This window comes from Notothenia coriiceps, unplaced genomic scaffold (genome assembly GCF_000735185.1).
Source record: "Notothenia coriiceps isolate Sejong01 unplaced genomic scaffold, NC01 NC01_scaffold00011854, whole genome shotgun sequence".
NCBI classification, from domain to species: domain Eukaryota; kingdom Metazoa; phylum Chordata; class Actinopteri; order Perciformes; family Nototheniidae; genus Notothenia; species Notothenia coriiceps.
Window position 1 is genome coordinate 541,078 of NW_011344555.1, and position 13,436 is coordinate 554,513.

General features: G+C 42.8%; 2 protein-coding genes across 4 annotated transcripts in view; both read right to left on the reverse strand.

Moving 5' to 3' along the window:
- The window catches only part of LOC104947095 (disks large homolog 2-like), an 18,572-nt gene extending 5,419 nt beyond the window's left edge, over positions 1–13,153 (reverse strand). Inside the window, exons 1-9 of one of the 3 annotated variants that reach the window (XM_010773052.1) lie at positions 13,122–13,153; positions 7,689–7,790; positions 6,712–6,756; positions 6,107–6,221; positions 5,510–5,686; positions 5,176–5,251; positions 3,177–3,273; positions 1,632–1,682; positions 780–881 (exon numbers count right to left, since the gene is read on the reverse strand). In XM_010773052.1, the coding sequence (XP_010771354.1) occupies positions 780–881; positions 1,632–1,682; positions 3,177–3,273; positions 5,176–5,251; positions 5,510–5,686; positions 6,107–6,177 (574 nt within the window). In that variant the 5' untranslated portion in view covers positions 6,178–6,221; positions 6,712–6,756; positions 7,689–7,790; positions 13,122–13,153. Of the gene's footprint in view, positions 1–779; positions 882–1,631; positions 1,683–2,772; positions 2,819–3,176; positions 3,274–5,175; positions 5,252–5,509; positions 5,687–6,106; positions 6,222–6,711; positions 6,757–7,688; positions 7,791–13,121 lie in introns of all 3 variants that reach the window. The other 2 variants (XM_010773054.1, XM_010773053.1) reach the window with 2 other exon arrangements.
- LOC104947100 (disks large homolog 2-like) overlaps positions 6,680–13,436 on the reverse strand; it is a gene marked incomplete at its 5' end in the record, with an annotated part of 13,804 nt that continues 7,047 nt past the window's right edge. The window contains 2 exons of the mRNA XM_010773059.1: positions 6,680–6,756; positions 7,689–7,791. Coding sequence (XP_010771361.1) covers positions 6,680–6,756; positions 7,689–7,791 — 180 coding nt within the window. The remainder of the gene's footprint in view (positions 6,757–7,688; positions 7,792–13,436) is intronic.

Below are 13,436 nucleotides of genomic sequence, written 5' to 3' on the forward strand. Positions count from 1 at the left end.
GCCATAGGTTGGTATCCCTCTTTTTAAGGGGGAGCTCTGAGGCTTCGCCCCCCGAATATCCCAAGGGCCCCTACATGGGACCTGCCCTTGGTGCTGGATGCCCTATGCTCGCCTCCTGTTGAATCTTTGTTACAGGCAGAACTGGAGTGGCTCTCAGCTAAGACTGCTTTCCTTCTTGCCATCACCTCAGCAAAGCGTGTAAGCGAGCTTCAGGCCTTGTCCGTGAACAGCTCGTGTCTGAGGTGGAACTCAGATGGCTCAGGTGTCACCTTATGGCCGAACACAGCGTTCCTCCCTAAGGTGCAAGGACATATGTGCTGCGGCCACATGGGCATCCCAGAGCTTATTCGCCAGATACTACAGGGTGAATGTTTCCGCCCCTCACCCGCTGGGTGTGGTCCTCCTGCAGAGTCAGCCTAGGCCATCCTTATAGGGAGAGTATTCAGACTTCCTTGTGACTCTGTTGGTATAGGTCATCCAGTGCTAAAGCACCGCCTCTGGCGGTCAGTAAGGATGAATTAGAACGATAGTTACGTATGCAACTACGGTTCTATGAATACTGGATGACCGCCAGAGTTTCTTGGTCACTCGGAATCTCGTGTTTCCGCAAGAAGATTCGGGGTCACACGAGGTCACACATGACTTTGTTGATATAAATATTCGACCTACGCATGCGCGAGACGGAAGATATCCAGTGCTAAAGCACCGCCTCAGGCGGTCATCCAGTATTCATAGAACCGTAGTTAAATACATAACTATCGTTTTACTTGATTGCTTACGTGGAACACAAGATCCAAACTTGTCCGGGAATTCTGAAATCAGGTCATCGTTGATTCTGTCCTTCATCGGTCCCAGGATGATGACGGGTCTGGCATAATTAACTGGAAGAAAACAAAAACGTTTAAAGCATCGTTCAAGCATTGTTGATCTTTTTTTAAGAATGAAAATACACCATATAAAGGGTATTTTTCATAGTTGTAGGCTTTAGTTCTTGTTTGTGTGAATAGTGATTCCTGCTGACACTGCTCTGGCTCCTGAACAAAGCTCCATGAGTGATACAAGCTCACTTCAAACAGTTCATTATAGAATTAAGTATCTATTATATTTAAATTGAATATACTACTATATATACCAATATCTTTAGAAGCTTTTAAAGCAGACTACCATAACTTTTCTCTAGTGCTGTCTTCTGGGTAAAAGTGTGCTGTTTGGAAACTGGCTACAGTTACAGTAACAGTTACACTTATACAAGAAAGACTACATTTGTCTAACAAAGTTTAAACACGAATGTATATACAACATTGAAACACAACAACTATAGATATATATATAACACAATTATTAAGCAAAGCATAGTAACTTAACTGTGTGTTTTCATTGTGGCTGTCTTTTCACTAAGTTAAGCCTCCTGGTCGGGGCATGCCCCCCCTCCCCCTCTATGTCCCTACATCTCTCAGACCTACCTCCCCCTTCCCTCAGTTTGGTTGTTCATGAGCTTTGAATGTTTCCCACATTCTCATGTTCTACCAGGAGTGGGGACAGAGTGCAGATCTGTTTCAGAGTATTACTACTATACCGAGTCACATGTTCAGATACATTGGCTTTGATGACACACTTAAATGACTACTTACTTTCTTGCCGGATCACAGGTTCATATGAGAGAATCACATCCTCTTGACTCCCTGGAAGGAGTTCATAGGGAAACATGTTATTATGATATTTAGACAAAATCGTATTACTGAACTAAACAACATGCCGTATTTGTCACTGAACATGTCCCAATTAGGTTTGGTCTGTCTTACTGATGACCTACACACAGGTTGTCTGGCCCTGAGGACATAACACTGCAGGTAAACAGCTCATGCTTAATACATGAATAGCATATTAACTGAAAGAAACTAAATAAATAGTCACATTTCTACTAAGTGTAGTGTCTCTCACTGCTCCAACTTCCCCATTGATTACATGCAGGAGCTCAGGAAACACGATACAATGTGATATATGACTTATTATCGTGATTATGAACAGTTAACTGCTGTTTGTGTAACTTCATTGTACACAAATTCAGCCAATCTTTTTTGTAGAAAAAGTGTGTTTCTGTAGCTCTGTCATTATGTTGTCAATTGCAGTCAATAAGGTTACAAGGAGAAATGCTGTATAGGAATTGTATGAAGAATAACCATTTAGGAACTGGTATCTTACTATGTATAAAGTAAGAGCTGCAAAAGACGTAACATTAAAATAAAAAGGAATCAATATGAAAGTAAATGTCTGTATCCTTGATAACTAAAATATACATTAAAACATTACCTACAAAACAAAAATAGACGTAGTTGTGATTAGCTTTCAAATGTTGCTTTAAACGGACATGCTCACACACCAGCAAAGACAAACCCACGTTAGTTGTTTCTTTAGTTGTTTCAGTGGCATGCAAACATGCACATATACATATATATATATATATATATATATATATATGCACATATACATATATATATATATATAGATATATATTTATTTATAGTCTATTTAGCATGCACATATACTTTGTGAGGCCAGTACATTCATCATTGAGTGAGGCCTCCCAGACCTTGAGTTTGTGGAAACAGCCCCCCCACTGATCGAAGTTACACTGCAAACTGAGGAGCAAGAGAGGCCCACAGAGGCGGCATGCAACAGAGCAGGCAAGAGGAACAGACAGGAAATGTGACGTGTTGTCATGGGGGGGGTCGCAGTAAACAGAGATAAGGAATCATTCCCAGACCCACTTACTGAATGTCTTTGTCCCATACCCATCATCACCTATCCCCAGGATGTCCTACCGGCCGTCCACAGAGAGCCACAACAGAAGAGAGAGAGGAAGGAGGAGAGCCACAACGTAAGCTGAGTGAGAAGAGTTGCATCTGTCTCTGCACCGACACTGAGCCGCCAGCAGGGGGCCCTCTCAACATCATGACACATACTGTAGGCGGGTTGAGATTTAACTCATATATGACATCACCATATGGGCACTTGTCACGAAAAAATGAACATTTGGCTTCTCTCTTGCTCTCTGACCAGAGTCTGAGCCAGAACGCCTCTGAGTGGGGTCCAACAGAGAGAGTAAGAGACCCAAAGGACAGGAAGTGATGATGAGAGGAAGCTCTACATGTGTGTCTGTCTGTGAGCTTACTTACTGTCAGAATCACTGCCATCCTGCTCACCCTCTTTGTTCTTGTAGAATGGGAACTTTCGTGTAAAGATGAAATTCTTTTTACGTTTGTCATTGAATGACTGTCAGAGGAGAGAAAGCATGGTCACAGGGTCACGTTCATGCAGACAAATAACAGCTGCGGACTGTGGGACGTCAAGAAGCTGTTACAGTGAAGCTTAAAAACTCTTTCTCCACGATCCAATCAAAATAATGTCAATGCTGAATTTGTAAGGTAGCTAATGAATAAATATAACATAAATGAATCTTTTATTTTTAGATATTTGTAACATTATGGAAAGATTCATTTTGTGTAGCCCAGAGTAAATGCTATTTTTGTATTGAAACTTGTTGAATTGGAAACCATGATGAGTTTTCTTTTAAACCTATTCAAAGTTGAAATGTGTCTTTACTCTGTTTTTATTTTGGCTATTCTTTCAGCTGACAGGACCAGCGGATGGGGGAAGTCTGTCAAACTCATTTTGAGCATTACATCTTCAGTCCAGAAACCAAATCAGGAAACTAGCAGGACTGTAAGAGAGAAACTCTTATCTATAATGATCACTCTAATCTGCTCCAGTACTTTTTGTTGTGCCACAGTTGCATCAGATGCATTTAAAGTAAAGCAAGGTGAGGAAAGAGTTGAAATCATGCCATGGGAGAAGTAACATTTTTGGGGTTAGACATAGAGAAGATTGTCAATAGAAAATAAAACACACATGCATTAATGGGAAGAAAGAATGGAACTCAACTTCAAACAATAAATAGTGTGTGGAAATCATCATTTGAAGACAAAAGGCTGCTGCTGCTGCTGCTGCTGCTGCTGCTGCTGATGGGTAATATTTGCACAGTCATGCTCAAACGTAGTAACGTCAAAAACTGATAGAATATATTTGCTTATTTAATAAAGTTATATACAGTAGCCTATGTGTGAAAAGATACAGTAACACAGATATTTGTAAAATGAACTGAAGCAGAAAAGCCGACTCTTATAAAGCTTCTTCTCTTATACCTAATTCACACCAACGGTGTTTCAGGGCCGGTTCGGAGCTGGAGCTTGAAAAGCACCGGGTTTTCCTCTTCACAACGCAGCGGAGCAGCCTCTTAGCTCCGGAATCCGGTTTGTTTGAAGCTCCAAAAAATTGTCCGGCTAGAGCAAAAGCACCGCATACATCACGCTTCTGTCGAGGCAGGGGCAGGGTCAGGGGGAACCGGAATCGTACGTTGAAGTTGATGATTACGATTGTAAAGCAGTTTTCGAATGTAGCATGTAACGGCTGTAAAGTTGGTGGTAAAGTCGTCCCATTTCTTCCATTTCGTTTCGACAGAGCAAAACCAAACTACAGTACGTAGCACTTCAACACAATCGGCCATTTTTGTGTCGCAGCACCANGCTGGAGCACAATCAGCCATTGTTGTTGTTGTCGGTGTCAGCTGTGAGGGGTTTCCGCGCGGTTTGGCTTTATCAAGCAGGCACGCAAACGGTTACGTCATGACGCAAAGGATGACGCAATGACGCAGCACCAGTCGGACTCTGGGCAGTGTGAAAAGAGCCGGAGCTAAACCGAAGAACCGGTTCTGAACCTGAAAAGCTCTAGCACGGAGCTTGAACTGGAGTTGCGTTGGTGTGAATGAGGTAATACAGCCGTTTTAAAAAGACACTGACTCATTTACCTGTAATAAATAAGCATACAATACAACCATAAAGAGGATTTAGAAATATGTTTTCTTTTATGAATTACACAAACAAAAGAGGAAACTGGCTGAAGTGTTTGAATGTATATCAAATCTATATCATCTATCTGATTTAAGCATGGACATGTAGTGCAGGCAGAACAACAGAACCAACATCTGGCAATGATTACACGGGAAGCTATAGGGTCACTGTTAAGATTTCATATGAAGTTATATCTGAGCGACACTATGAATTATCATCAATGTGGGAACACGAATTGCCGCTGTGCAGCTCTCATAAAGGTACTCACCCCTTTGGAATCAAATGAGCCTGGCTTGGCGTTGAACTTCACCGTCTTTAGCCTTGCTCGCTCTTTCCTTTCCACCCTGCTGGGACAAAGTCTCACACTGACACCACATTGAACAACAGAATTGTTGGTGTTTTAAGTCGTATTATATGTCTTTGCATCAAATGTATTCCTGTATGTTTGTACTGGCTCCACCGGAGCACAGCTGTGTGGAATAAGGTTACCCTTTGGTTTGCGTCATTGTCACCACATTAACTAGCAAGGGTTCCTATTTTAGCACAATCAATATAATCATTTAAAATCATCAACCAGAGACAGATTTCTATCCGGTGCTTACCGTCTCTTGCTGGGGATGACACCCATTTCCTCACTGTCTCCATGTGAGGTGACCCGGCGGGCCTGCCACCATTCATCATCGGAGGCGTTGATGACATGGAGGATGTCCCCATACTTGAAGCTGAGCCCCTGGCTGGGGAGGCCGTTGTCCTTTGACTTCTCATAGTCAAACAGTGCCCTATCCAGTGGAAGACATCTGGGTTAGTATTGCCATGCACTGAATTCCTCCACTCCTCCGTGTGAGGCCTTTCCTAATTGGGTAGTGAGGAACTGGAAGCATATCTTTACCAGGTCAGAGAGAACAGTGACTGCTGGTCCATGGGGGGGTTCTATAATAGGAAATGTTCTTGTGTTGCAGGCACAGACCTTAAACCTGGTTTATAATATATGTGTGCAATTGTCATTTATTGAGTTTACTCCCTGTCACAGTTTTTCACACAATCCTTTTAAAAGACTGTATTCTTTAATATTACCATGTAGCCTAGAATAAAGAAGTGTATCACATAAAATACATTTGGGGATTTAATGGATGGGCTCCTTTTTTATCTAAATGAAGCTTGAACTTTCTAAATAAGGGTGAATACCTAAAAAGACCAACCTCACATGAAGCGACCTCTTTTGATTGGTCCGCAGAGACCCTGACCCAGAGCTCATGCTGTGGTTCATCATCTGTTCCCGCAGGTCATGGATTTTGGCCTCAAAACGCCCGTACTCTGAAAAAAAGATATATCCAATATTAAGTGAAAAGTTGTCCAATAATTCTCTCTTCTGAAACATTTACAGGGACGATGAAATTCACAACTTGTAAAGCATTTGTTGTTTCTTTACAAAGGAAGTGATGTAAACATGTGGTAAGGATTTAATATTAGAAGTACACAGGGGTTCTGTCTTTAGTTTTTGATTAATTACAGCTACACTCATTACGCTAAGCAGATAAAAACCCTGGCATAGACATAACTGCTAGCAGTGTCTGAAGGGTCACTACCTTTGAGCAGCGGTACATAAGGTAAAGTCAAGAGACTTAAAAGAGTCAGAAAGGGTGGAGGGGCATTTTTTTTGGGGGGGGGGGTTAGGTTTGCTTCAGAGGGTCAAACGCTTGGTGTAGAGGGGTGAACAGTCTGTCCATGCCCACATTCACTCAGTGACTTCCACTATTGAATGATGCTAAAGGTCAGAGCAGACACGGGGGCCAGGGGCACGAACCTGGTACAGGAGAGCGGGCCCGTCGGGGGGAGCATAGAGCAAGGTCTGATGGGTAAGAAGAGAAAGCTGTTGTTAGTTCCAGACGGGAACAAGGCCATGAGCTGGAGGAGTGAGCTAGGGGCTCTCAATTACTCTGAGTCTACAGACTCATGCTTACAAAACTACTGCTTCAACAAACTGGGGACATGCACAGAGCTGGGCTCAGGCACACATCAATTATCGAGCTAGCATCAAACTTGGCACCAAGTGAAGACTAGCCTTGCTCCGAGCTCACACATATTCCTCCCCTCCCATTGCTGACGCTGTCACAACACGGAGGCAGAACTACCCTGGAGGACAAGAAAGTCTTTCAAACATGGCGTCTTATTTGTTTTAAATCTAAACGTTAGAATAAAAGAATCCATTTTGAATATAAAATCCATATGAACCACATTTTTCTTGCCGGTTCGCGAGGGGCACAATCCTATATATATAGTGTGTAGGAATCATATTATTCTTGGAGGCTATTGTATTATTTGTCTTTTTATTTAGTTTCAAAATGCAGTGTTGTCTTTCTGCAGTGAAAGTTTAATTATTTTGCCTTGTGGCAAAGTGACAGATGATTGGCAAACCCATAGAGAAGCACTGTGTGTTCAATATCAAAAGGATCCTTCATCAGACCTGCAGAGGATTCACATCCACTCCAGAGGAGAACATGATCTACCATGAGAGGGAAACTGAAATGACCAATAAAAGGTGATCCATGACTTGGCTTGATAATAACCACATCACTCAGCAGGTACAGGAGACTTTAGCACCATTGTGTGTGTGTGTGTGTGTGTGTGTGTGTGTGTGTGTGTGTGTGTGTGTGTGTGTGTGTGTGTGTGTGTGTGTGTGTGTGTGTGTGTGTGTGTGTGTGTGTGTGTGTGTGTGTGTGTGTGTGTGTGTGTGTGTGTGTGTGTGTGTGTGTGTGTGTGCTCCTGTTGGTCCTGACTCACCTTCTGGTCTGTACTGGGCGAAGATGGTGACCACCTGCCCCGCCCCTTTCAGAGCTGCTGCTGCTTGTTCATGAGTGGCTCCTCGGAGGTCAATCCCATTTACCTGTGTGAACAAAAGGGACAAATCACAGGAATATTATGGTGGTCTTTCTGTTTTCTTGGACATAGTATGATTACCTGCAACACAATGAACACACTGCTGCAACACCAAACCAATCAAATCTTTATTACATTTCATATTTATTACATTTTTGAAGTTGTGCGATGCATTAAAACACAAAGTTCTCTTCTCATTAGTTGGTCTGATCTTTTGTTGTTTTAACCTACTGAATGCAAATGCTGACTGTCACAGGTTTGTCATTCAGATGGAACAGCCTGATGAAACACAGGGACATCTCGCCCAACCTGTTCACAGACTGGATCACCACCACAGTTTGCCATCAGTCTGGATCTTTGCTAGAATATTCAAAAGAACATAATTTGAATAGCATATGAGAAGCTAGAAACGGGACGATTCTGACTGACTGAAATATTAATTGTAAATGTGTTACTGATATATTTCCTGTTGATCCACTGACTGATTTGGGCCACGACTATTTTCTAATCACACAGGTCAAAACGTGTGACTGTATGTTTGGACCTAACACATACACTATAGTCTATAGCAGCGGTGTGAGGCGAGCCTCCCCGGGGGGGCGCCAGAGAGCTTCAGGGGAGGCGCAGCATGAGAAAACAATTACGAGAAAAAGACGAGTAAAGTGACACTTGCACACTTTTGGCTGTCTGTAGAGACCGAGTTCCTCCACCTTGCCAAAAAGGCTGTAAAAGTGCTCATTCCATTCACCTCCACCTACCTGTGTGAGTGCGGGTTTTCCGCATTGACTTTGATCAAAAGCAAGTGCCGGTCAAGGCTGCAGCTAGAGGATGATATGCGTTTATTCCTGTGTGCATCAAAGACGCAGACTCATTGTTCCCACTAAAGTAGGGGTGAGTGTAATAAGGAGGCAAAGTTAATGTGTGTTGCCGGGAGCATATAAGAATGTTGAAAATGTTAAAAATGTTTAAAAAATATGTTTTCAGAACCAGTGGCTTTGTCTCCTGGAGGCCAAGGGAAGCCAGGCTTCCCCTGTTTTTTCGGATTGTAGCTATAATTTTAATAAATAAATAAAAACACTTCGTTTAGTTTAGGAAATTCTTCTTTGCTGTGTGTTGCTGCCGGCCCGTCTCTCCCCCATTCTCATTGAGTATTTTACAAAGAGTGAAACAGCGCCCCTCTATATGTTATGGTGAAACAGTAGATTGCACTCACTGTTGCGAGAGGAGGCCAGCCGAAATTGGCTTACCTTGGTGAAAAAAAATTGAGGGATTGACCAATCAGACAAGCCTCATGTCATGCCCCTGCCAACCTGTGATTAGTCAGAGCCATGCCAAGGGAAGCCAGAGGCGGCTGGCTTCCCTTGCCTCACAATCCAATCAAATCGCATCAACTTAGTGGTGCAGTGACGCGTCCTAAAACCCGGAAGTAAGCTGTGCTCAGGTTCCCTCGACAAAAAAGCAATGGGTTCTATTTCGCCCCTACTGACCGCCAGAGGCGGTGCTTTAATAATAATAATATCTTGGATTTATATAGCGCCTTTCATGAGACCCAAGGTCGCTTAACAAAGAAGAATAGGGCAAAAACAAACATAACAAAGCAAAAGGCAGTCAGACAACCAATCAGACAGACAAAACAACAAATAGATTAGGGGCCAAAGGCCTTAGTAAACAGATGGGTCTTGAGGGCGTGGGGATGTTGCGGATCTCAGCAGGGAGAGCGTTCCAGAGGGGGGGGCTGCCACACTGAAGGCTCTGTCCCCGAAGGTTTGCAGTTTGGTGCGGGGGGTGGTAAGCAGGCCAGAGTCTGAAGACCGCAGGATGGGGCATGTGGGTGAAGGATGTCCGATAGGTACTGGGGGGCATGGGCATGGAGGGACTTGTAGGTAAGGAGGAGGATTTTGTATGATATGCGGGACTTGACCGGCAACCAGTGGATGAGGGTGGGAATGATGTGCTGCCACGGCTTTGTATTGGTGAGTACCCATAGCATCACAGTTTTGGACATACTGGAGCCTGTCCAGGGTTTTGTTGGGAACCCCAAACAGGACACCATTGCAGTAGTCCAAGCGGCGGTGACAAACGCATGGACTAGGGCAGGGGTACTCAAACCTTTTGTAAAGGTCCACTTGTGAATTTTATACAAAGTCAATAGGTCCGGATCAATGCCAGTAAGATCCCCCTTCTTCTTTTCTTTTCTTTTTTTAAATTGTTACATTTATTCTGGTTTGTTGTGTTTGTATCTTTTATTTTAAATTGATTAATTTAATGTTTTGAGCTGAGCTGTGTGAATTTTATATTTATGTATCCCTCTGTACAGCACTTTGGTCTGGAGGCTTTTTAAAAGTGCTTATATAAATAAAAGTTGGATTGGATTAATCTCCTTATTGGGGCCCCTTTCTGGTCGCAAGCACTTGCCTGTCGGTAAAACCGGCGCCCCTGTATACACACACACACATTCAATACGATACATTACAGTATGGTATGGCTTGAACTAGTGGGAGAAATTGCACTTTTTGTTCTGTAGCCAATGCCTTGAACCCGTCGGCAATAAATGGAATAGAAGCATTAGAAAGTCAAGGAAAACTTGCGGTAACTTGCGGTCTGCAATGCGTGTCACCTTGCGCACACAAGTAAATATATACTATCAAGTTCCATTCTCACCAACCACGTCAACAACCAAGAAAATATACATTAAGAGGGGACCTATCATGCAAATGCACTTTGTGATGGTCTTTATATACATAAATAAGTGTCCCCGGTAGCGTCGGCGGGAACTCACGCAGCGTCAGGAAGTAAGACCCTCCTCTCTTATTCCTCGTACGCCAAATCTTTTTAAAAAACAGGGGTACAACGAGCCGGATACAGAATTTGCTGCCATTTGCTCGACGTCAAATCGGCAGCGACGCCACAGAAAACTTGCTATCAAGAAACAATGGCCAGACATGTTTTGGACGTAATCTCGTCTTGTTTACATTAGCCAAGCCTCGCTAACACCAGAGTTAACCTGCAGCGTAGAGCAATTGGTTTTTTTGTTTTCCCCAAAGCGGGGGCGCGCCCCCCTGGGGCGCAGAGGCATGAAAGGGGGGAGCGAGAGACCCAGGGAGAAAAGAGAGTGTTATAAAAAGAAAAACAAAAAGATTAAAACAAAAAATCATCATAGATTCGAAAAAGAGTATGATTGAAAAATAGTATGAATAGCAGTACAGTACTATTACGTCTGGGTCTCTGTGTTTCATTAAAGCTGGGCTCTGTGTGTGTGTGTAGAACGAGCCTTTTGTGTGCGCGAGAGAGAGAGAGATGAGCGCGCACCCAGATACCGGAGACCGTTCTTGTTAGCTTCTGGTGTAGCAAGGTAAGCCAACGGATATGAAAGAGGTTTTGTTCCAACAACAAAGTGGAGGAGAGCCTCTCCTGTCAGACTGAAGAGGCTCAGTGAGCTAAAGGACTCTCTCCAGTGTTATCTCGTGGGTCTCAACAGTTTTGTCACCATTAATTGAAACATTATTCCGAGGCACACGTTATATGACATTATAGTTATAAAAAATAAGGATAAATGAAAAACAGTATGAATACTATAATGACAAGTAAAAAAAGATAGTTGAAGAGGGTGATTGTAAATGTCCTAAAGAAAAAGTAAATCTATTTACAGTTCTGTTTTCCATATGGGTGTTGAGAGATGTATCCATAGATCCTCTTCTGTTGCTTTCAAGTGCACCAGATTGATCTTTTAACTCAATATTTAAAAATAAATTCTCCAGAGGGAGCATTAACCCCCCGGACCCCCCTAAATGTAAGGTCCACACACACCTATAAATAGCACTATTACCTCCAGCTACACCTATAGCCGTGAGCTGTCTAATCGAGCCTTCCATTGTAACAGTCGCGGTGTGTGTGCGTGGGGATGTTGCAAGTAGAAAATTCGACTGTAGCGACCGGTACATTATGGAAAACCCTAAATGGTGAGCACCCTCTATGAAACGCAGCACTAGGGATGTTAAGATTTCCACCGTTCACATCGTGCCGGCCATAACGTTTCAGATGCGAGTGCACCGGTTGAAAGACGGTGAAATCGGCTACAGTTTGGGTTGAACCTCACGCGATGCTCGATTGTAGCGTCTTTGCATCGGTAAAAAAACGATTAATGCATAATAATATCCCCCCCTCATCCTGTCAGCATCAAGCAGAGACGATCTTTGCTTCGCTCACGGCAGGCCAGAGCCAGTTATCAACACACATGGAGCGAGGAGAAAGAGAAACACAGCGCACCGAAAATACCTACAAATCAACGTTTGGCAACACTTGATTTTTCAAGAAAGACAGTCCACTTTAAAAATCGCTCGCAAATTGTAAATATGCCGAGCCCGCTTTTAAAGTACACAAATAGTACGAGGAACTTAGCGACGCACATAAAGAGGCACATGGGGTCTGGCGGCTGAAAGAGAAACCTGAAAAGTTAGACATTGAGTTAAATCACCAGTGAGGTGTTCTGCAAGAGAATGGTGGTTTAGTTTACGCAGCCTGTGACTGCCATCATAGTTTAAATGTCTTCCTTACTGTAAGCCGTGGTCCAAACTTTTCAGTCATGGAAGAATACAACCAAAATCTGGAGCTGAAAAGTAAACTACCATTCACAAGTTTAGCATTAAAATCTCATAACCAGCACAAACACACTTCACCTTTATTACCAAGAAAGGCTGCAGGGTACAGGTGTGCGTGTTTGGCCTCAAAAAAGAATCTAGGCAGTAGGACTTTTACAGTCTTAATAAACATGCTGGAAACACACAGTTTAAGGACCATTTAAAAGTAGATCAGTACTTGATGTGAAGGAACACCTTTCGAGTTCAAGCTAGGTATAATTAGTTTGTGCCTTTTGAAATCCTTTAGATTTCTATGATTTAGATGCAAGAGCTGGTGTAATTTAACTAATATTTAAATTAAATCTAATATTTAGCAATCTAATATGTAATATTCCATTCCTCAGATACTTATGTATATAGAATTCCTGCTTTATATTTGCTACTGTACATTTGAATTCACATGTATAATTTCACTTCTTTTTTTTCTAATGCATTTTATTCTATTGAGATGTTTACATTTTGGAAAGTTTTTTATATCTTTTTAATTTAATTGTACAATGCATATCTTTATATAAATACTTATTACTTATCTTATCTTAAGAAGCTGAATTTCCGAAGGGTTATGGCGTGGTTTTTAACCAATAGCCACCATTTATAACACATGAGCCAAATTTCCCAAATCTAGATGGATTAAATATCACTTTGACTCTTTTCAAAATGGTTGTGTGTCTGGGTATAAAATCAGAGATGAGGTGATCACCCGATAAGATCTGATCCCTCTCCTCAGTCTCCGCCAGGTCACAGGCCCTCCCGGCCAGGATGAAAGGACAACAAGTATGCCCTAGCCGTCTTCTTCACCCACAATGTTGAAGCACAGGCCTGTGGAGCCTTTGTGCAGCACAACTTCCTGGGTCCTTGTACAGACAGTTCGATAGTACATCAGCCGGGGGTGCGTAGGTTTCAGCATCTTCAGGCCGGGCAGACATCCAACCAACAGCCGGTACCAAAACCGCCGAGCTGCTGTGCTAAGTGACAGAGCTGGAGGAGTTGTGGGGTTCCACAGGGGAACGCTGCT